At 45.0% G+C, this 25328-nt stretch overlaps 1 protein-coding gene across 1 annotated transcript in view; it reads left to right on the forward strand.

Annotated features, from left to right (window-relative positions):
- GALNT14 (polypeptide N-acetylgalactosaminyltransferase 14) overlaps positions 1-25328 on the forward strand; it is a 303711-nt gene that overhangs the window by 198889 nt on the left and 79494 nt on the right. Inside the window, exon 3 of the mRNA XM_075267232.1 lies at positions 24349-24447. Within this exon, the coding sequence (XP_075123333.1) occupies positions 24349-24447 (99 nt within the window). The remainder of the gene's footprint in view (positions 1-24348; positions 24448-25328) is intronic.

Raw genomic sequence — 25328 nt, forward strand, 5'->3', positions numbered from 1 at the left:
TGCTGTGGGCGGAGAGGGGAAAAACCGAAAAAGTCATGAAAAATATAAAGGAACAAAAAATCTAAAGACAGACATTTTCAAAAACAGTTGTGTCGATTCGATTTTCCGAAATGTTGTTGTTTTTGCAAGAAATGATGGAGAGAGTGTCCGTATATAAAAGGGATCAGTAAGTGTAGGCAGTGCAGAGACAGTGCAGACCCGCTCAGGTGAAGAACGACCCCTCACCGATTTACCGTTAATAGGAGTCTACCGCCTGGATGGAGCATATTCAGCTGTCACCACAGAGCACATTACAGTGACAAACATCACACCTTTGCTATGTATGTCTTTTGTAGATTTGGAAAAAAACAAGTTTGAAGTCTTATGCAAATGAGGCGGTAGGTGCACTTCAGCCCTGGGACCATTGCTCTTGTTTCTCAAGTAGGATAGGTGATGTCCTTGCACTGAGAGGATCAATTCTTCCTGCATAGGGTGGTGCAGGCAGGAAATGGTAGAGGTCTGAGTAGTCATAACTAAAGATGAGCGAGTGCTATTTGAAACGGTAGTTTCGAATAGCACGCTCCCATAGGAATGAATGGGAGCGGTCGGCGCGCAGGGGGTTAAGGCTGCGTTCATTCATTCCTATAGGAGCATGCTATTCGAAACTACTGTTTCAAATAGCACTCGCTCATCTCTAGTCATAACTTATCTGCAGGGCTGGGGTGAAATGCTGGTTCTGGTGACAGTAACCTATCTATCTGCAGGGCTGGGGTGATATGCTGGGTCTGGTGACACTAACCTATCTATCTGCAGGGCTGGGGTGATATGCTGGTTCTGGTGACACTAACCTATCTATCTGCAGGGCTGGGGTGATATGCTGGTTCTGGTGACAGTAACCTATCTATCTGCAGGGCTGGGGTGATATGCTGGTTCTGGTGACACTAACCTATCTATCTGCAGGGCTGGGGTGATATGCTGGTTCTAGTGACACTAACCTATCTATCTGCAGGGCTGGGGTGATATGCTGGTTCTAGTGACACTAACCTATCTATCTGCAGGGCTGGGGGGATATGCTGGGTCTGGTGACACTAACCTATCTATCTGCAGGGCTGGGGTGATATGCTGGTTCTGGTGACACTAACCTATCTATCTGCAGGGCTGGGGTGATATGCTGGTTCTAGTGACACTAACCTATCTATCTGCAGGGCTGGGGTGATATGCTGGGTCTGGTGACAGTAACCTATCTATCTGCAGGGCTGGGGTAATATGCTGGTTCTGGTGACAGTAACCTATCTATCTGCAGGGCTGGGGTGATATGCTGGTTCTGGTGACAGTAACCTATCTATCTGCAGGGCTGGGGTGATATACTGGTTCTGGTGACAATAACCTATCTATCTGCAGGGCTGGGGTGATATGCTGGTTCTGGTGACAGTAACCTATCTATCTGCAGGACTGGGGTGATATGCTGGGTCTGGTGACAATAACCTATCTATCTGCAGGGCTGGGGTGATATGCTGGGTCTGGTGACACTCTCTTTAAGGTCATTTGTGTTTATGTAGACACATATAATAATACTCTACGCCTAGTGGTAAGAGCATGTACTGCAGTAATTTACCATTTCTGCGTCTCTTGTTCCCTTAAAGGGATCCTACCATTTAAACCCTTTTTTTTTTGGAGTTGACACGTCGGAATAGCCTTAAGAAAGGCTATTCTTCAACTACCTTTACAAGTCCTCTCCATGCCACCGTTCGGTGAAAAATCCGTTTTTTCTCGGTATGCAAATGAGTTCTCTCGCAGCACTGGGGGTGGGCATCCGCGCTCAAACAGCACTGGGGGCGTTCCCAATGCTGCAAGAGGACTCTCCTGCGCTGCCTCCATCTTCATCCATCGTCTTTAGAAGACACCACCGGAATGCAGTTGCGGCGAAGAGGACCAACCTGAAGAAGCTGGAGGCGGCACTGGAGAGTTCTCTTTCAGCATTGGGGACGCCCCCAGTGCTGTTTGAGTGCTGAGGCCCGCCCCCAGTGCTGTGAGAGAACTCATTTGCATACCGAGAAAAAAACTGATTTTTCACCGAACGGCGGGCCAGAGACAACAAAAAAAAGGGTTTAAATGGTAGAATCCCTTTAATAATCCCATAACACAGCACATATGGATACCTGATGGTAATGTCACACTTGTTACCTTTGCAGAGATTATTAACTGCAGAGAACTTTTCTTTGGATTTCTCCATGAAGCGGCGCTCTTCTACTGGTTGCACCTGTTTGACAAAGTCTAATTACTCAGGAGAGACTTGCTGCGCTGCAATTACTGACTAAGAACTTTGCAGGATGTATTATTAAGATATAACCGCTCGAAATTTCTGCTCACATAAGCCAAATATCTTAAATGGTAATTTACTTTGAATGCCACGAAAATGATAAATTACAAACATCTAGTGCCAGTACAGAACATGAAAATTAGTTTTTTTAATGAAATTCACTAGGTCTGATTTTTTTTTTTTTGAGAAACAGCGCCACCCTTGTCTATGGCTTATTCTGTTATTGCACCTTTTGTGGATTGTCAATATCAGAGCAGTTTCTAGTAAAAGAAAAGTAAGCAGACCTTATGGCGCAGATTTACTAAGCCTAGAAGGTGTCAAAATATCCGCCTCAACTTGGCTTATTTTTGGTGCATGATGGCACATCTCAACTCCTGTGCCCAGTTTGCCACTTTTATGGACAGTTTACAAAGCAGAGTAGGAATTAGACTGAGGTAGGGAGACCCGGGTCCGCCAGATTTACTAGAACTCTCATCAGAAAACCTGTGGAAATTATACTACAAATCTATGCCAGCTCCTTCCTGACTTGACATTAGGTGCACCTGTAGGCACAAAAATTACACTGTCAGGGATCCTAGGACTATATATCTATAATACACAGTGTATGATACTGTCAGGGCTCCTAGGACTATATATCTATAATACATAGTGTATGACACTGTCAGGGCTCCTAGGACTATATCTATAATACATAGTGTATGACACTGTCAGGGCTCCTAGGACTATATATCTATAATACACAGTGTATGATACTGTCAGGGCTCCTAAGACTATATATCTATAATACATAGTGTATGACACTGTCAGGGCTCCTAGGACTATATATCTATAATACATGGTGTATAACACTGTGTCAGGGCTCCTAGGGCTATATATCTATAATACATAGCGTATGACACTGTCAGGGCTCCTAAGACTATATATCTATAATACATAGTGTATGACACTGTCAGGGCTCCTAGGACTATATATCTATAATACATGGTGTATAACACTGTGTCCGGGCTCCTAGGGCTATATATCTATAATACATAGTGTATGATACTGTCAGGACTCCTAGGACTATATATCCATATACATAGTGTATGACACTGTCAGGGCTCCTAGGAATCTATCTATAATACATAGTGTATGACACTGTCAGGGCTCCTAGGACTATATATCTATAATACATAGTGTACGACACTGTCAGGGCTCCTAGGACTATATATCTATAATACATAGTGTATGACACTGTCAGGGCTCCTAGGACTATATATCTATAATACACAGTGTACGACACTGTCAGGGCTCCTAGGACTATATATCTGTAATACATAGTGTATGACACTGTCAGGACTCCTAGGACTATATATCTATAATACATGGTGTATAACACTGTCAGGGCTCCTAGGACTATATATCTATAATACATAGTGTATGACACTGTCAGGGCTCCTAGGAACCTATCTAAAAAACATAGCGTATAACATATTCCCCAAAATGGTATAACTAAAAAGTACATTTGGCCCTGCAAATAAAACATGCCTTATGCAGCCCTCTCCACGGAAATGTAAAAAAATGATGGCGACTCAAAGAAATTTATTTTTTTGAAAAATTTTAGATTTTTTTTAAGGGGTTAAAACATAAACAAAATATAAATTTGGTCTTCCTCCAAATTATACCGAACCAAAAAATACAGGTGACGTGTCATTTTGGCTTCACAGTAAGATTTTTCACTGACAGGACTGACTGTTATTAAAGAGTATGTTTAAACAATAGTCCGTAGTGTATTCTGTGAGCAGATGAAACTGCTGTATTGCACAACAGACATGGACAAAATTAGATTATTGGCAATGAAAGGATTAAAGAGGACCTTTCACCACTTTTGGGCACATGCAGTGTTATATACTGCTGGAAAGCTGACAGTGCGCTGAGTTCAGCGCACTGTCGGCTTTCCCGATCTGTGCCCGGTGTAAAGAGCTTACGATGCCGGTAACGTAGTGCTCTATGGTCAGAAGGGCGTTTCTGACCATTAGCCAGAGACGTTCTTCTGCCTCGCGGCGCCAATCGCGCTGTGCTGTGGAGCCGGGAGGAACGCCCCCTCCCTCTGCTCACAGCGCTCGTCCATAGACGAGCATTATCAGGAGCGGGAGGGGGGAGTTCCTCCCCGCTCCACAGCACAGCGCGATAGGCGCCGCGAGGCAGATGGACGTTCCTGGCTAATGGTCAGAAACGCCCTTCTGACCATAGAGCACTACGGTACCGGCACCGTAAGCTCTTTACACCGGGCACAGATCGGGAAAGCCGACAGTGCGCTGAATTCAGCGCACTGTCAGCTTTCCAGCAGTATATAACATTGCCTGTGCCCAAAAGTGGTGAAAGGTCCTCTTTAAGTGTTCTTTGTCTGTAATTCTGTATTAGAGCAGTCTGAAGCTCAAACTTTAGCACAGCTATGCCCTCACTCAACCTGAAATTGCTTTAGTCTGATTAAACTTTCCTATTCCTAAGATTTTCTTGCTTTTTTGTCTGCAATTGTAACCTTTTTAGCACTGAGTGCTCTGTATGAGATGAATCACAGACCCTTCACTATGTCCACCATTACTGTAATGCCTCTTGTTCACCTTATATAGCTTGTATGACATCAGCACTGTAAGGTGTCCACCCACCGATGTCTATTGGCTGAGAGACTGTCCTCTGATGTCAGGTGGTGCTAGTACGTCACACTCACGTCTCAATACATGTCACGGCGGCCATTTTTTTCCGACATTTGTTTGCTTTCCTAAAAACGGAACTATTTGGAATATTCAGGTCAAACCCCGTCCATGACGAATTGGTTCACCCATCTCTAAATATGACCCATTGCATCCTCCTTATTTTTTGACCTTTTGTGGCGTCTCTTTTTTTCGGCAGCTGATTTTTTCGCCCTGTTCTGTTTAGTAGGCAGTTACAGTGCTCCACAATCGTTCAGCCGCCGCTTGGCCTTTACAATTGCACTTAGTGCAGAGTCAGCCATTTAAGCGGCAGTAGCCGGAGGTACTAAGAACTCATCACTTAGGGGATTTGCTTCATTATTATAGCACTTTTCCTGCTAAAAGCTGCAATTTTCAGTCGTGGAGAGGTATTAAATTGCAATTACTCTCGATGTAATTGTCACACAGAATAATTATGAGCATGCTGAATGAAATGCTCACTGGAGCCGAAGTTTTATCACTAAAACAAAACTGGAAGAGGCTTTGTGAGCGGTCAATGCGAGGACCGCGCCGCGCACCGACAGATTTTACGTTTTTTTTTTTTTTTTTTTACAGGCACGGCTCAAAATTAGGAATTGCTGATACAAAGTCACACTCTACCGGACGGAATAATAGGTCGCTCTTTTTAATTTTACCCCGGATTTTTCTATTATGTTTATGAAGAGTCTTTTTCTCCTGGTTAACCCATTAAAGGGATTCTACCATTAAAAACCTTTTTTTTTGTAGGTAAGACGTCGGAATAGACTTTAGAAAGGCTATTCGTCTCTTACCTTTAGATGTGATCTCTGCCACGCCGTTCCTTAGAAATACCGGTATGCAAATTAGTTCTCTCACAGCGATGGGGGCGGGATCAAGTGCTGAAAATGTGATGGGGGCGTCCCCACTGCTGCTCGAAAACAGGCTCCAGAGACGCCTCTATCTTCTGCTGGATCCTCCCCTTCTTTCTTCAGCATCACCTCTGACACCTGTACAGTTGGCTCTACTAGTGTCTCACTGACAGGTATTATCCTGTACTGTGACATCACTGTGTGTATTATCCCTGTACTGTGACATCACTGTGTGTATTATCCTGTACTGTGACATCACTGTGTGTATTATCCCTGTACTGTGACATCACTGTGTGTATTATCTCTGTACTGTGACATCACTGTGTGTATTATCCCTGTACTGTGACATCACTGTGTGTATTATCCCTGTACTGTGACATCACTGTGTGTATTATCTCTGCACTGTGACATCACTGTGTGTATTATCCCTGTACTGTGACATCACTGTGTGTATTATCCCTGTACTGTGACATTACTGTGTGTATTATCCCTGTACTGTGACATCACTGTGTGTATTATCCCTGTACTGTGACATCACTGTGTGTATTATCCCTGTACTGTGACATCACTGTGTGTATTATCTCTGTACTGTGACATCACTGTGTGTATTATCTCTGCACTGTGACATCACTGTGTGTATTATCCCTGTACTGTGACATAACTGTGTGTATTATCTCTGTACTGTGACATCACTGTGTGTATTATCTCTGCACTGTGACATCACTGTGTGTATTATCCCTGTACTGTGACATCACTGTGTGTATTATCTCCGTACTGTGACATCACTGTGTGTATTATCCCTGTACTGTGACATCACTGTGTGTATTATCCTGTACTGTGACATCACTGTGTGTATTATCCCTGTACTGTGACATCACTGTGTGTATTATCTCTGTACTGTGACATCACTGTGTGTATTATCCCTGTACTGTGACATCACTGTGTGTATTATCCCTGTACTGTGACATCACTGTGTGTATTATCCCTGTACTGTGACATCACTGTGTGTATTATCCCTGTACTGTGACATCACTGTGTGTATTATCCCTGTACTGTGACATCACTGTGTGTATTATCCCTATACTGTGACATCACTGTGTGTATTATCTCTGCACTGTGACATCACTGTGTGTATTATCCCTGTACTGTGACATCACTGTGTGTATTATCTCTGTACTGTGACATCACTGTGTGTATTATCTCTGCACTGTGACATCACTGTGTGTATTATCCCTGTACTGTGACATCACTGTGTGTATTATCTCTGTACTGTGACATCACTGTGTGTATTATCTCTGCACTGTGACATCACTGTGTGTATTATCCCTGTACTGTGACATCACTGTGTGTATTATCTCTGTACTGTGACATCACTGTGTGTAGTATCCCTGTACTGTGACATCACTGTGTGTATTATCCCTGTACTGTGACATCACTGTGTGTATTATCCTGTACTGTGACATCACTGTGTGTATTATCCCTGTACTGTGACATCACTGTGTGTATTATCCCTGTACTGTGACATCACTGTGTGTATTATCTCTGTACTGTGACATCACTGTGTGTAGTATCCCTGTACTGTGACATCACTGTGTGTATTATCCCTGTACTGTGACATCACTGTGTGTATTATCCTGTACTGTGACATCACTGTGTGTATTATCCCTGTACTGTGACATCACTGTGTGTATTATCCCTGTACTGTGACATCACTGTGTGTATTATCCCTGCACTGTGACATCACTGTGTGTATTATCCCTGTACTGTGACATCACTGTGTGTATTATCCCTGTACTGTGACATCACTGTGTGTATTATCCCTGTACTGTGACATCACTGTGTGTATTATCCCTGTACTGTGACATCACTGTGTGTATTATCCCTGTACTGTGACATCACTGTGTGTATTATCTCTGTACTGTGACATCACTGTGTGTATTATCTCTGCACTGTGACATCACTGTGTGTATTATCCCTGTACTGTGACATAACTGTGTGTATTATCTCTGTACTGTGACATCACTGTGTGTATTATCTCTGCACTGTGACATCACTGTGTGTATTATCCCTGTACTGTGACATCACTGTGTGTATTATCTCCGTACTGTGACATCACTGTGTGTATTATCCCTGTACTGTGACATCACTGTGTGTATTATCCTGTACTGTGACATCACTGTGTGTATTATCCCTGTACTGTGACATCACTGTGTGTATTATCTCTGTACTGTGACATCACTGTGTGTATTATCCCTGTACTGTGACATCACTGTGTGTATTATCCCTGTACTGTGACATCACTGTGTGTATTATCCCTGTACTGTGACATCACTGTGTGTATTATCCCTATACTGTGACATCACTGTGTGTATTATCTCTGCACTGTGACATCACTGTGTGTATTATCCCTGTACTGTGACATCACTGTGTGTATTATCTCTGTACTGTGACATCACTGTGTGTATTATCTCTGCACTGTGACATCACTGTGTGTATTATCCCTGTACTGTGACATCACTGTGTGTATTATCTCTGTACTGTGACATCACTGTGTGTATTATCTCTGCACTGTGACATCACTGTGTGTATTATCCCTGTACTGTGACATCACTGTGTGTATTATCTCTGTACTGTGACATCACTGTGTGTAGTATCCCTGTACTGTGACATCACTGTGTGTATTATCCCTGTACTGTGACATCACTGTGTGTATTATCCTGTACTGTGACATCACTGTGTGTATTATCCCTGTACTGTGACATCACTGTGTGTATTATCCCTGTACTGTGACATCACTGTGTGTATTATCCCTGTACTGTGACATCACTGTGTGTATTATCTCTGTACTGTGACATCACTGTGTGTAGTATCCCTGTACTGTGACATCACTGTGTGTATTATCCCTGTACTGTGACATCACTGTGTGTATTATCCTGTACTGTGACATCACTGTGTGTATTATCCCTGTACTGTGACATCACTGTGTGTATTATCCCTGTACTGTGACATCACTGTGTGTATTATCCCTGTACTGTGACATCACTGTGTGTATTATCTCTGTACTGTGACATCACTGTGTGTATTATCTCTGTACTGTGACATCACTGTGTGTATTATCTCTGCACTGTGACATCACTGTGTGTATTATCCCTGTACTGTGACATCACTGTGTGTATTATCCCTGTACTGTGACATCACTGTGTGTATTATCTCTGTACTGTGACATCACTGTGTGTATTATCCTGTACTGTGACATCACTGTGTGTATTATCTCTGCACTGTGACATCACTGTGTGTATTATCTCTGCACTGTGACATCACTGTGTGTATTATCCCTGTACTGTGACATCACTGTGTGTATTATCCCTGTACTGTGACATCACTGTGTGTATTATCTCTGTACTGTGACATCACTGTGTGTATTATCTCTGTACTGTGACATCACTGTGTGCATACCTCCCAATTTTTGAAGAACCGAAAGAGGGACAAAATGTGCTGCACGCTACGCACGCCGCGACAAATTTAGCCCTGCCCACTTTTGTGTTGACTCCACCCATTCCCATTAATTTTTCATGTGCCCACACACAGTATAATCCTTTTACAATCACCCGTAAATTATATGTTCCCCCTCTATCTCCCCCAGTTTCATATACACCCTTCATCTGCCCCCAGTTTCATGTCCCCCCCTCCATCTCTGCCCCCAGATTCATGTCCCCTCCATCTCTGCCCCCATATTCATGTCCCCCCATCTCTGCCCCCAGATTTATGTCCCCCCATCTCTGCCCCCAGATTCATGTCCCCCCATCTCTGCCCCCAGATTCATGTCCCCCCATCTCTGCCCCCAGATTCATGTCCCCTCCATCTCTGCCCCCAGATTCATGTCCCCTCCATCTTTGCCCCCAGATTCATGTGCCCCCCCATCTCTGCCCCCAGATTCATGTCCCCCCATCTCTGTCCCCAGATTCATGCCCCAACATCTCTGCCCCCAGATTGATGTTCCCCCATCTCTGCCCCCAGTTTCATGTCCACCATCTCTGCCCCCAGATTCCTGTCCCCTCCATCTCTGCCCCCAGATTCCTGTCCCCTCCATCTCTGCCCCCAGATTCATGTCCCCCCATCTCTGCCCCCAGATTCATGTCCCCCCATCTCTGCCCCCAGATTCATGTCCCCTCCATCTCTGCCCCCAGATTCATGTGCCCCCCCATCTCTGCCCCCAGATTCATGTCCCCCCATCTCTGTCCCCAGATTCATGCCCCAACATCTCTGCCCCCAGATTGATGTCTCCCCCCATCTCTGCCCCCAGATTCATGTCCCCCCATCTCTGCCCCCAGATTCATGTCTCCTCCATCTTTGCCCCCAGATTCATGTCCCCCATCTCTGCCTCCAGATTCATGTCCCCCATCTCTGCCCCCAGATTCATGTCCCCTCCATCTCTGCCCCCAGATTCATGTCCCCCCATGTCTGCCCCCAGATTCATGTCCCTCCATCTCTGCCCCCAGATTCATGTCCCCACACCTCTGCCCCCAGAATCATGTCCCCTCATCTCTGCTCCAGATTCATGTCCTCTCCATCTCTGCCCCCAGATTCATGTCCTCTCCATCTCTACCCCCAGATTCATGTCCTCTCCATCTCTGCCCCCAGATTCATGTCCTCTCCATCTCTGCCCCCAGATTCATGTCCCTCCATCTCTGACCCCAGATTCATGTCCCCTCCATCTCTGCCCCCAGATTCATGTCCCCTCCATCTCTACCCCAGAATCATGTCCCCTCATATCTGCCCCCAGATTCATGTCCTCTCCATCTCTGCCCCCAGATTCATGTCCCCCCATCTCTGTCCCCAGATTCATGTCCCCACATCTCTGCCTCCAGATTCATGTCCACTACATCTCTGCCCCCAGATTCATGTCCTCTCCATCTCTGCCCCCAGATTCATGTCCCCACATCTCTGTCCCCAGATTCATGTCCCCACATCTCTGCCCCCAGTGTCATGCCGTCCTCTCCTTCATCTGCCCCGTTTCACGTTCCACCTCCGCATTAAACTTACCTTCTCCTCGTTCCCCTGCTGCACTCGGCGCGCCTCTCTCTCTCTCTCACTGGCGCACAGTTGTAGACGCGATGTGATATCATCACATCGTGTCTACAAGCCAGTAGCCGGCGGCAGCGGCGAAGCGAGAAGCTGACCTGTGTCAGCTCCTCACTTCAGCCGCGTATGTGTTCAACTCAGATCTGCATCCTCTGGATGCAGATCTGAGTTGAAATTGGGACATACCTCCCTCCAACCGGGACCGCGGGACATGTCACCGGAATCGTGAATGTCCCGCGGAAATCGGGACAGTTGGGAGGTATGCTGTGTGTATTATCCTGTACTGTGACATCACTATGTGTATTATCCTGTACTGTGACATCACTGTGTGTATTATCCTGTACTGTGACATCACTGTGTGTATTATCCCTGTACTGTGACATCACTGTGTGTATTATCTCTGTACTGTGACATCACTGTGTGTATTATCTCTGTACTGTGACATCACTGTGTGTATTATCCTGTACTGTGACATCACTGTGTGTATTATCTCTACTGTGACATCACTGTGTGTATTATCTCTGCACTGTGACATCACTGTGTGTATTATCCTGTACTGTGACATCACTGTGTGTATTATCCCTGTACTGTGACATCACTGTGTGTATTATCTCTGTACTGTGACATCACTGTGTATATTATCTCTGTACTGTGACATCACTGTGTATTATCCCTGTACTGTGACATCACTGTGTGTATTATCCCTGTACTGTGACATCACTGTGTGTATTATCTCTGTACTGTGACATCACTGTGTGTATTATCTGTGTACTGTGACATCACTGTGTGTATTATCTCTGTACTGCGACATCACTGTGTGTATTATCTCTGTACTGTGACATCACTGTGTGTATTATCCCTGTACTGTGACATCACTGTGTGTATTATCCTGTACTGTGACATCACTGTGTGTATTATCTCTGTACTGTGACATCACTGTGTGTATTATCTGTGTACTGTGACATCACTGTGTGTATTATCCCTGTACTGTGACATCACTGTGTGTATTATCCCTGTACTGTGACATCACTGTGTGTATTATCTCTGTACTGTGACATCACTGTGTGTATTATCCTGTACTGTGACATCACTGTGTGTATTATCTCTGTACTGTGACATCACTGTGTGTATTATCCCTGTACTGTGACATCACTGTGTGTATTATCTCTGTACTGTGACATCACTGTGTGTATTATCCCTGTACTGTGACATCACTGTGTGTATTATCTCTGTACTGCGACATCACTGTGTGTATTATCTCTGTACTGTGACATCACTGTGTGTATTATCCCTGTACTGTGACATCACTGTGTGTATTATCCTGTACTGTGACATCACTGTGTATTATCCCTGTACTGTGACATCACTGTGTGTATTATCCCTGTACTGTGACATCACTGTGTGTATTATCCCTGTACTGTGACATCACTGTGTGTATTATCCTGTACTGTGACATCACTGTGTGTATTATCCTGTACTGTGACATCACTGTGTATTATCCCTGTACTGTGACATCACTGTGTATTATCCCTGTACTGTGACATCACTGTGTGTATTATCCCTGTACTGTGACATCACTGTGTGTATTATCCCTGTACTGTGACATCACTGTGTGTATTATCCCTGTACTGTGACATCACTGTGTGTATTATCCCTGTACTGTGACATCGCTGTGTGTATTATCCCTGTACTGACATCGCTGTGTGTATTATCCCTGTACTGACATCGCTGTGTGTATTATCCCTGTACTGTGACATCACTGTGTGTATTATCTCTGTACTGTGACATCACTGTGTGTATTATCCTGTACTGTGACATCACTGTGTGTATTATCCCTGTACTGTGACATCACTGTGTGTATTATCTCTGTACTGTGACATCACTGTGTGTATTATCTCTGTACTGTGACATCACTGTGTGTATTATCCCTGTACTGTGACATCACTGTGTGTATTATCCCTGTACTGTGACATCACTGTGTGTATTATCTCTGTACTGTGACATCACTGTGTGTATTATCCCTGTACTGTGACATCACTGTGTGTATTATCCTGTACTGTGACATCACTGTCTGTATTATCCCTGTACTGTGACATCACTGTGTGTATTATCCCTGTACTGTGACATCACTGTGTGTATTATCCTGTACTGTGACATCACTGTGTGTATTATCCTGTACTGTGACATCACTGTGTATTATCCCTGTACTGTGACATCACTGTGTATTATCCCTGTACTGTGACATCACTGTGTGTATTATCCCTGTACTGTGACATCACTGTGTGTATTATCCCTGTACTGTGACATCACTGTGTGTATTATCCCTGTACTGTGACATCGCTGTGTGTATTATCCCTGTACTGACATCGCTGTGTGTATTATCCCTGTACTGACATCGCTGTGTGTATTATCCCTGTACTGTGACATCACTGTGTGTATTATCTCTGTACTGTGACATCACTGTGTGTATTATCCTGTACTGTGACATCACTGTGTGTATTATCCCTGTACTGTGACATCACTGTGTGTATTATCTCTGTACTGTGACATCACTGTGTGTATTATCTCTGTACTGTGACATCACTGTGTGTATTATCCCTGTACTGTGACATCACTGTGTGTATTATCCCTGTACTGTGACATCACTGTGTGTATTATCTCTGTACTATGACATCACTGTGTGTATTATCCCTGTACTGTGACATCACTGTGTGTATTATCCTGTACTGTGACATCACTGTCTGTATTATCTCTGTACTGTGACATCACTGTGTGTATTACCTCTGTACTGTGACATCACTGTGTATTATCTCTGTACTGTGACATCACTGTGTGTATTATCTCTGTACTGTGACATCACTGTGTGTATTATCCTGTACTGTGACATCACTGTGTGTATTATCCCTGTACTGTGACATCACTGTGTGTATTACCTCTATACTGTGACATCACTGTGTGTATTATCTCTGTACTGTGACATCACTGTGTGTATTATCTCTGTACTGTGACATCACTGTGTGTATTATCTCTGTACTGTGACATCACTGTGTGTATTATCCTAATCCCTTCGTGCTGTAGATTTGCTGCTGTAGGTGGATTTGGTGGATTGGTTTCTCTTTTCCTGTCTTGCTATCGCCCCCTCGCCTACTTCTTACCCCCTTGTTGAGCACTTTTAGAGGTTATATCGGACATTTTTACAGATTTTTATTATTCTCACGTTTGACTATTTTCCTGATCGGTCTAATTAATAAATTTTGCGCCAATTAAAACAATCACTTTTCTAATATGTGACCTGCAAATTGAATGCTCGGGGAGAAGCCAATTTCCATGTAAACACTTCAGTCAGCGGCGCGTCCCCCGTCCCATGAGAAATTACTCCGGAATTTAAAATGTGCCATTAACCGAGAGGAAAAAAAAATGAAAATCACTGAAACAGCATTTTATTATACAAGTTACATCTCGTGTATTGTGGAGCGGCGAGCACGCCGTGACCTAGATTAATATCATCCGCTAATCACCAGCAATGCCGCACCGCAGACCCCGCGTCCGGGCCAGTACTACTGGATGCAACCACTAACAGATTGGATTATGTCTTTCAAGTGTCATTGTTCAAAAGTAACATAAGACCTTATTCACATGGCAGCGATAAACGACCACGATACGGACACGTTGTTTAAAGGGATCCTATCATTAAAATTACATTTTTTCTCAATCACACGTAGGAATAGCCTTAAGAAAGGTTATTCTTCTCCTACCTTTAGATGTCTTCTCCGCGCCGCCGTTCAGTAGAAATCCTGGTTTTCGTCTGTATGCAAATGAGTTCTCTCGCAGCACTGGGGGCGGTGCCTAGCGATCAAACAGCACTGGGGCGTCCCTAATGCTGCAAGAGAACTCTCCAGCGCCACCTCCTTCTTCTTCAGGAACGGCCTCTCTGCGCGTCTTCTTCCGGAGCTGGGTTCAAACTTCTACGCAAGCGCAGTCGGCTCTGCCGTCATGCCTCGGGCAGAGACAACTATGCATGCCCACCTGGTGTAAGCGGCCATTTTCTTGTGGCTGCTTACACAGTAAGCTGTGGTAAGTGGTCACAAAAAAATGGCCGCACACATGTGCAGTCGACTCTGCTTCAGTCCCGATGGATAGAAGTTTGAACCCAGATCCGGAAGAAGACGCGCAGAGAGACTGAAGAAGATAATGGTGGCGCTGGAGAGTTCTCTCGCAGCATTGGGGACACCCCCAGTGCTGTTTGAGCACTGGGGTCCGCCCCCAGAGCTGTGCGAGAACTAATTTGCATACAGACAAAAACCGAGATTTCTACCGAACGCCGGCGCAGAGAAGACATCTAAAGGTAGGAGAGGAATAGCCTTTCTTAAGGCTATTCCTACGTGTGATTGAGAAAAAATTTGATTTTAATGGCAGAATCCCTTTAAAGGCTATCACATGAGAGTAAATGAGTGTATTCTCATATGTGATTTCTAGATGGACGCACGGCTCCGATAGAGATCAATGGGTTCCTTTCTAAAAGCCTAAGAACGGATTGCTGTCTGAGTTCGGTCAAAAAAAAAAAAAAAAGCCCTGCATCTAAGTTTTATTTTGTGTATTTTGTTCATTAGATGTGATCTGAGTTCTAGTCCTTAATGTGAGGTTTGTTCTCCTACCAAACTTCAACCTTGCATGGTTACTATTGAAGTTTAAGGGGATATTGTCACTCCTTAGGGAGAGACCACCATATAGGTGTGTGGAGACTTATTAAGCCTTTAGCACTCCACTTCGCAAAGGACCATGGGAAGAATATGCAAATCTGTCTTCCATGATGTAATTAGGAAGTCAGCTGCATATTCTTCCCATGATCTATTGAAGTTTAGTAAGAGAAAAACCTCCCATTGAAGTGAATGGAGGCAGCGGCTAAAACAGTAGAGTGTCTGCCTTCTCTATACTGTTGTCAGGTGTGAACTTGGTTCAAACCTGGGACACCCACAATACAGTGGTGTAACTACCGGGGAGGCAGCTCCCACAGGGCCCGGGACATTAGGGGGCCTGGCGATAGCCGCTACCGCTGCGTTTTTTGTTTTTTTTAATAGGTCTTTAACGAGCCCTACTTACTTACCGATCCTGGCAGGGGCCGGGATCGGTAAGTGACACTGCAGGTCCCGCAAACTTCATCATTTTCAGACCCCCGAGTACAATGATCGGAGGCCCGGGAGAGGTAAGAGGAACATAACAAACACTGTTACTTACCTCTCCACGCTCCGCAAAGGCTTCGGGGCCTACTTGTGTGCGTCCTTATGCATCGTGACGCAGGCCCCCGGTCACATGATGTCCCTGACGTCATTGAAAATAGCCGACAGCGGGGAGTGCAGGGATAGGTAAGTAACAGTGCTTATGTTTGTATCCCCCTCTCAAGTCTCTGATTATTATACTCTGGGGTCTGAAAAGTGATGGGGCCACTATGGGGGATATAACTGTGTGCAGGAGCCACTATGGGGCATAATACTGTGTGCAGGGGCCACTATGGGGCATAATACTGTGTGCAGGGGCCACTATGGGGCATAATACTGTGTGCAGGGGCCACTATGGGGCATAATACTGTGTGCAGGGGCCACTATGGGGCATAATACTGTGTGCAGGGGCCACTATGGGGTATAATACTGTGTGCAGGGGCCACTATGGGGTATAATACTGTGTGCAGGGGCCACTATGGGGCATAATACTGTGTGCAGGGGCCACTATGGGGGATAATACTGTGTGCAGGGGCCACTATGGGGGATAATACTGTGTGCAGGGGCCACTATGGGGGATATAACTGTGTGCAGGAGCCACTATGGGGCATAATACTGTGTGCAGGGGCCACTATGGGGCATAATACTGTGTGCAGGGGCCACTATGGGACATAATACTGTGTGCAGGGGCCACTATGGGACATAATACTGTGTGTAGGGGCCACTATGGGGGATAATACTGTGTGCAGGGGCCACTATGGGACATAATACTGTGTGCAGGGGCCACTATGGGGGATAATACTGTGTGCAGGGGCCACTATGGGGCATAATACTGTGTGCAGGGGCCACTATGGGGTATAATACTGTGTGCAGGGGCCACTATGGGGCATAATACTGTGTGCAGGGGCCACTATGGGGTATAATACTGTGTGCAGGGGCCACTATGGGGTATAATACTGTGTGCAGGGGTCACTATGGGGCATAATACTGTGTGCAGGGGCCACTATGGGGGATAATACTGTGTGCAGGAGCCACTATGGGGCATAATACTGTGTGCAGGGGCCACTATGGGGGATAATACTGTGTGCAGGGGCCACTATGGGGGATAATACTGTGTGCAGGGGCCACTATGGGACATAATACTGTGTGCAGGGGCCACTATGGGGCATAATACTGTGTGCAGGGGCCACTATGGGGCATAATACTGTGTGCAGGAGCCACTATGGGGCATAATACTGTGTGCAGGGGCCACTATGGGGCATAATACTGTGTGCAGGGGCCACTATGGGACATAATACTGTGTGCAGGGGCCACTATGGGACATAATACTGTGTGTAGGGGCCACTATGGGGGATAATACTGTGTGCAGGGGCCACTATGGGACATAATACTGTGTGCAGGGGCCACTATGGGGGATAATACTGTGTGCAGGGGCCACTATGGGGCATAATACTGTGTGCAGGGGCCACTATGGGGCATAATACTGTGTGCAGGGGCCACTATGGGGCATAATACTGTGTGCAGGGGCCACTATGGGGTATAATACTGTGTGCAGGGGTCACTATGGGGCATAATACTGTGTGCAGGGGCCACTATGGGGGATAATACTGTGTGCAGGAGCCACTATGGGGCATAATACTGTGTGCAGGGGCCACTATGGGGGATAATACTGTGTGCAGGGGCCACTATGGGGGATAATACTGTGTGCAGGGGCCACTATGGGACATAATACTGTGTGCAGGGGCCACTATGGGGCATAATACTGTGTGCAGGGGCCACTATGGGGCATAATACTGTGTGCAGGGGCCACTATGGGGCATAATAGTGCGCGCAGGAATGTGTGTGTGTGTGTGGGGGGGGGGGGGGGGGTTGGTCGGGGTCTTCGGCGTCAGTTGGGGGGGGGCATGTCAAATGTTCGCCACGAAGCCCCGCCATTCCTAGTTACGCCCCCGCTGCAATGAACAAGCACTGTCTGACATTCTCTACATATATAGTTGTCACCCCTATTCCCTTATAGTTCAGCCCCCACTCGTGCACAAGTTTCCTGACCCTATACTTTTGGACAGTGCCATAACTTGACCATCTTTCTGTTATTTGATAGAAATGTTCTTCTTTACTTCCAGTCATACATAAAACTAAGTATTTTTGCCCAGTTATGTCCTGTGTTTTTCTTTCTCCTTTTTGACATTTTGCTTCTGAACCTTCTCATCCTGTGTTTCGGGCTGTAATAGATCCGTTGTTCGCCGCTCCCCTCAGCCATGGCTTCCAGTGTATCTGTCGCGTCCTCTAAATGATTTTTTTGTTTGCTTTGCCAATTTGCAGACAATAGGTCCCTGTGCTGCGCTAATACCTGTGTACAAGGAGACCCGAGCCAGCGCCACCTGCTGGCCGAATGGTGTACCTCTTATGTCTATAGAATGCGTACAGCTCAGTGAGAGAGTGGTCATCAGCAGGGCAGAGAACATGTAGGGTGTGTAGACTTTTGCAACTCACTCACGAAGAGCATGGAACCTGACGTTGCAACCTTTTTAACACTAGGTTAGGGGTGCAGAGGTAACGGCGCTAGAAAGGCCCCTGTGCCACGTAAGCAGGTACCAGTATTATAAATTGCACATAGTACAGGGGCCCCACTTACCATTTTTGCTTTGGGGCCCAGAAGATACATGTCACATGGTTAAAGACTCATCCAATTTCGAAAAACTTCTTTCTTCCCAAAACAGCGCCCCCTGTATCCATAGGTTGTGTCTGGTATTGCAGCTTAGCTCCATTTGTGGACAGGTATGGAGCTGTTTATGAAAGAAAGCAGCCATGTTTTTGAACCCTGGACAACACCTTTAAACCTTAAAGGGGCTGTCAAAGAATTTTTTTTGAAACTCAGTGGCGGCATGGGTGCGTATAACAGAATCAAAGAGTCATACTCCCCTAGGCCTCCAGTGTACAGTCCCGGTGACCTTGCCCTCCCATGCTGGGACTTACTGATTGGCGCATGTCAAAAAAATTGCCAGTGGTTTGCAAAGGTTAAGATGGCCAAGGGTCAATATTGGGAAGACACTGGGATGGCCAAGGCTTAGGTTTCTGCATTCTGTTGCTCCCAGTTTTCATCCGTTTCAGGTTCTCAGTAACGCACCCATATAAGTCACCGGCGCTATTATCCGGTTCGTGTCCCTTTAAGGATGTCACATCAGTAATAACGCTGGCCTGGTGCGGAGAAGTAATGACCGGTAATAAATCTATTAATATACCGTCCCATAGTGATGTCATCCTCTTAAATATCACCGCCGACACATTAACCAGCCGTGGTGCTGTCATCGTTGGCCGCGTTTCAGCGTCTCCCACTGTACTAAATATACGGGATCTGGAAACGGAACTTTTTCAAAAACTCTGCCAAGATCCTCTTCATCTTCATTACCCGGAAAGCCCATAAAGTAAGGGTAATGGACGGCGGCGGTGGCGAGGACGGAAAAAGCTGCCAAATGATAAGAAAAACATGGGATGTCGGTCATTACTCATGTTCAGGTGGAGCCGCCCCGCCAGGGATTATGAGACATGACATCATAGCGCTCAGTGGTGAAGTGTCCAGCGGCTGCCGTGTAACGGATGATGGCGACGTCGCGTAATGTATCCGAAGAGGAAATGCACAACACGGAGAATTCACTGCGATCACAGACACTGGGGGTGATAATATACACACCTAAGCTGCTGCAGAACCTCATAATACACACCTCAGCTGCTGCAGAACCTCCTAACACACTCCTCAGCTGCTGCAGAACCTCCTAACACACTCCTCAGCTGCTGCAGAACCTCCTAACACACTCCTCAGCTGCTGCAGAACCTCCTAACACACTCCTCAGCTGCTGCAGAACCTCATAATACACGAAAGCTGCTGCAGAACCTCATAATACACACCTCAGCTGCTGCAGAACCTCATAATACACACCTCAGCTGCTGCAGAACCTCATAATACACACCTCAGCTGCTGCAGAACCTCATAATGCACACCTCAGCTGCTGCAGAACCTCATAATACACACCTCAACTGCTGCAGAACCTCATAATGCACACCTCAGCTGCTGCAGAACCTCATAATACACACCTCAGCTGCTGCAGCACCTCATAATACACACCTCAGCTGCTGCAGAACCTCATAATACACACCTCAGCTGCTACAGAACCTCATAATACACACCTCAGCTGCTGCAGAACCTCATAATACACACCTCAGCTGCTGCAGAACCTCATAATACACCTCAGCTGCTACAGAACCTCATAATACACACCTCAGCTGCTGCAGAACCTCATAATACACACCTCAGCTGCTACAGAACCTCATAATACACACCTCAGCTGCTACAGAACCTCATAATACTCACCTCAGCTGCTGCAGAACCTCATAATACACACCTCAGCTGCTGCAGAACCCCATAATACACACCTCAGCTGCTGCAGAACCTCATAATACACACCTCAGCTGCTGCAGAACCTCATAATACACACCTCAGCTGCTGCAGAACCTCATAATACACACCTCAGCTACTGCAGAACCTCATAATACACACCTCAGCTACTGCAGAACCTCATAATACACATCTCAGCTGCTGCAGAACCTCATAATACTCACCTCAGCTACTGCAGAACCTCATAATACACATCTCAGCTGCTGCAGAACCTCATAATACACACCTCAGCTGCTGCAGAACCTCATAATACACACCTCAACTGCTGCAGAACCTCATTATACACACCTCAGCTGCTGCAGAACCTCACAATACACACCTCAGCTGCTGCAGAGACACCGCACGTGTCATTGTATCTCAGTGGGTGTAACTTGTTCTATGACCCCAGGCTTCAGGGTGTAGCACAGTATGGCAGTGTATACAGGATATATGGTATTACTATGTGGGTACAGTACGGTACGATATAACTGCTATAGGGGCGCCATACATTTCTATGTGGATACTATATAGACACAGGTTGTATATGTGCCCTGTATAACCCTGGGCGATATATCACATACTGTGTGCCCGGTGTATTTGGGTTGTGTTTGGCACTTTTTGGGCGGTGTTGTACATGTTGCACAGTAATCCGCCCTTCGCGCCGGACACTCCCTATAGCTTTCCTGCTCTATAAAGTATTAGCCTTTGGTCTATTTTTCCATTCCCCGTCTGATTTCGGACGGCGCCGATCCTGTAATTAATCTGTTTACATAATTCCTTCGTAATAACCGGGGAAAATGATGAAATTTCTCCAGACGCCGGTCTTAATGCCGCTGACATTTACCGGTAATATCATCTGAATCCATTACGGCGGCGGATCCCTCATTAATAATCTGCGGTTTCTTAAAAGTCACGGACGTTACGGCGAGAATCAGACATTTGCAGAATTTGGCTTTGTACAGTCAGATTAGTTTCGCCGCCTTTGATGTGACGAAACTACAAAGGGCTGAAAGAACTTTGATGGTTCGTACAAGAGATGGGATCCTCCGCGGCGGACGCCATCAACCCTGCGAATCTGCGGAAATTGTCGTACAAGCGTTCAGTTGTCATTAGGGTTTTGCGTCTCGTCTCTACGTACAGGCCTCGAGGGAGCGCTGGTATCGCAGCGGCTGAAGAGGGTGCAAATACATTTCATCACCTGCCCGCCAGGCCCGGACGACTCTGCCACCGCCTGCTATTGAATGTGTCAATCATTGTTAGCCGAGGAGCGACGCCGAGTCTTGGCTTCTGTCTTGTTTACCGTATTATATGGTAATACAGTCAGGTGCAAAAGTAAGTGCGCCCCGTGTGCTATACAGTATGCCGAGAGGCTTCATTCAGACAGCGAATAAAGAAACCGCAACAAATCCACTACAATTATTCAGAAAACCCAAAACTTTGCAAATATAAAAATTTTGCAGAAAAACTAATCACACCCCTCAATTTTTTGTTACTTTAAAAGCAATTTTTTCCTTTTTTCTCTCCCTGTCTTCCAAAAAACGTAATTTTTTTATTTTTCTGTTCACAGGGGCTTATTTTTTGCGGGACGAATCAGATTTCTTGATGGTACCATTTAATATTCTGCGCAATGTACCCAGGAAGCTGGAAGAAAATTCTGAATGGGGTGGACATGACTTTTACCCCATTTTCTTTTGGATTTTCACCTGTATTCTGCGGGTCGCGATGATTACAGAGATACGAAATTTATTCTATTGTACTCATTTTTTTTGTGTTAACCCCTTAAGGACGCAGGGTAGTTTTAACTTTAATGCACTTTTTTTTTTTTATAACTTTTTATTATTTTTTTTATTTTATTTAGAATTTTTTTTAGGCTACATCTTACCTGTCCCACAAGAGGACTTGAACCCGCATCTCTGACCTCTAGTGCAATCGACTGTGATACATAGTATTGTAGCACATCACATGTAGTCAGGTGGCCGTTGCTCAGCCTCCTGACTCACATGGCAACCCCTTTGAACTTCTTTCAAGGTTTGACAGGGTGAGTGATCTTGCCCCCTGATCCCCTGGATGAAGTGATCGCTATTGATCAAGGCATCCAAGGGGTTAATCTGCTGTAGATCCCCCATATAAACCAGAAGAAAGAACGTCCCCCCCAGGTCCTGGGGCGATCAGTAGATCCTCCTAAGGGCTGCATTCAGAAAATGTTTCTCTAGAAAATCATTGTTGTTTTCTGCCATAAACAGCGCCACCTTTGGCCACAGGCTATGTGTGGTACTGCAGCTCATTTCTACCAGGCACCAGATATGGACAGCTAGAAGAAAGAAGCCGTGTTTCTCCATATCTGCACAACCTTAGGCTCATGTATAATTCTAGTACCCCGGACACTAATAACAGCTGTGACTGGACGTGCCCTTTAAATGTTCACCTTCTCTAGTGCTGCCCCCTGTGGGGTTTGTTTTTTATTATATTAGACCCATAGACTTAATTAATTTCAACCTTTAATTTTTCTCTTCGTTTGGCCCTGAGTAATGTCTTATTATCATAAGTGATGACACTTTGGGGACTCGGAGCCGTCTTTATCTGAAATGTCACAATTCAACATTTTTATAGGACTAGATTTTCTGTGCTAAGAGCAAAAATTACAGAAAAAAGCAACTGCAACTATGTCACTATTCACACAGATATAGGTAGTACAGGATAAGTAATGTAATGTATGTACACAGTGACTGCACCAGCAGAATAGTGAGCACAGCTCTGCAGTATAATACAGGATGTAACTCAGGATCAGTACAGGATAAGTAATGTAATGTATGTACACAGTGACTGCACCAGCAGAATAGTGAGCGCAGCTCTGGAGTATAATACAGGATGTAACTCAGGATCGGTACAGGATAAGTAATGTAATGTATGTACTCAGTGACTGTACCAGCAAAATAGTGAGCGCAGCTCTGGAGTATAATACAGGATGTAACTCAGGATCAGTACAGGATAAGTAATGTAATGTATATACACAGTGACTGCACCAGCAGAATAGTGAGCACAGCTCTGGAGTATAATACAGGATGTAACTCAGGATCAGTACAGGATAAGTAATGTAATGTATGTACACAGTGACTGTACCAGCAGAATAGTGAGCGCAGCTCTGGAGTATAATATAGGATGTAACTCAGGATCAGTACAGGATAAGTAATGTAATGTATGTACACAGTGACTGTACCAGCAGAATAGTGAGCGCAGCTCTGGAGTATAATACAGGATGTAACTCAGGATCAGTACAGGATAAGTAATGTAATGTATGTACACAGTGACTGTACCAGCAGAATAGTGAGCGCAGCTCTGGAGTATAATACAGGATGTAACTCAGGATCAGTACAGGATAAGTAATGTATGTACACAGTGACTGTACCAGCAGAATAGTGAGCGCAGCTCTGGAGTATAATACAGGATGTAACTCAGGATCAGTACAGGATAAGTAATGTAATGTATGTACACAGTGACTGTACCAGCAGAATAGTGAGCGCAGCTCTGGAGTATAATACAGGATGTAACTCAGGATCAGTACAGGATAAGTAATGTAATGTATGTACACAGAGATTTACCTTTCTGTGTAAGTTGTAGAATGCAGCATATGAAGTAACATGAAGGATTCTGTCTGAGATCTTTTGGACGGTTGGATTAATGTGGCTGCCACTACTTATGAATGTAGATTTTTTTTCTATTTTGATGGATCTTCTTATTTGGTAATTGCTCTGTTTTTCAGATGTACGGAGCTGCACTACCCATCAAACCTTCCACCTACGAGTGTCATTATTACCTTTCACAACGAGGCTCGCTCAACACTTCTAAGAACGATTAGGAGGTAAGATAAATCCTGTGACAGGAATGTGTCGCTCGTTCACACATGGCGGTGCGCGCTGTAAATTCACTTCACATTGTTTCCTCAGCAGTGACATTGCAGGTTATCATCTGAAATGCCACTAATTAAAACACTCACCGAAACAGCCAAAAAGCTGCTCGGAGATGACAGCCGGGTTGAAGGTTGCAACGATTCATGAAAGGAGTTGCTGACATTTCCTATTGAGCTGTCTCATTTTATACACAGAGATTTTTCAACAATTAGCCAAAGATGAAAAAAAAATCAATATAAATAGCAACGTCTGCGGAGATAAATAACCGGCGCTGAAATTCTCCAAGACATAAACAAGATTTGAGTTTTAATATTTTCTCATTCAAAATGCAGAATTTGATGATTTTCTATTCATATTTCTTGAAGTAAAAATTTGGGTTTTCAACTTTGCACTCATTGAAAAACATAGCTAACAGGTAGGTTCATATTTAAGCCATCCCGGACGAGCCCCCAATATTATACTAGGCTTAAGATTCTCTGCAGATCGGCCGAATTTTTGAGAATACATTTAGGATAGATTTCCCCCATATTTATGTAATTTGCATAGCAGCATACCCTATCAGAAAGCAGCACTAAATTTTGTGATTTTCCTCAATTCTTCATAATATTGCACATTGCTTTCTTAGGATTATGTCTTAAAAGGGAGTCTGTCACCAGAACCCAGCCCTGCAGATAGATACAGGTTTGGCACACCTAAATCCAGCCATGGATTTGACTATTGATGTCTTTGTCAATATGCAAATAAACTCTTAATAGCAACAAGGGCATTGCCATTGCATCAAAGAGCTCGTTTTCACATTGACAAAAGCAGCAACATCTCGGCAATGTAGACC

Source organism: Leptodactylus fuscus, chromosome 3 (genome assembly GCF_031893055.1).
Source record: "Leptodactylus fuscus isolate aLepFus1 chromosome 3, aLepFus1.hap2, whole genome shotgun sequence".
Taxonomy (NCBI): Eukaryota; Metazoa; Chordata; class Amphibia; order Anura; family Leptodactylidae; genus Leptodactylus; species Leptodactylus fuscus.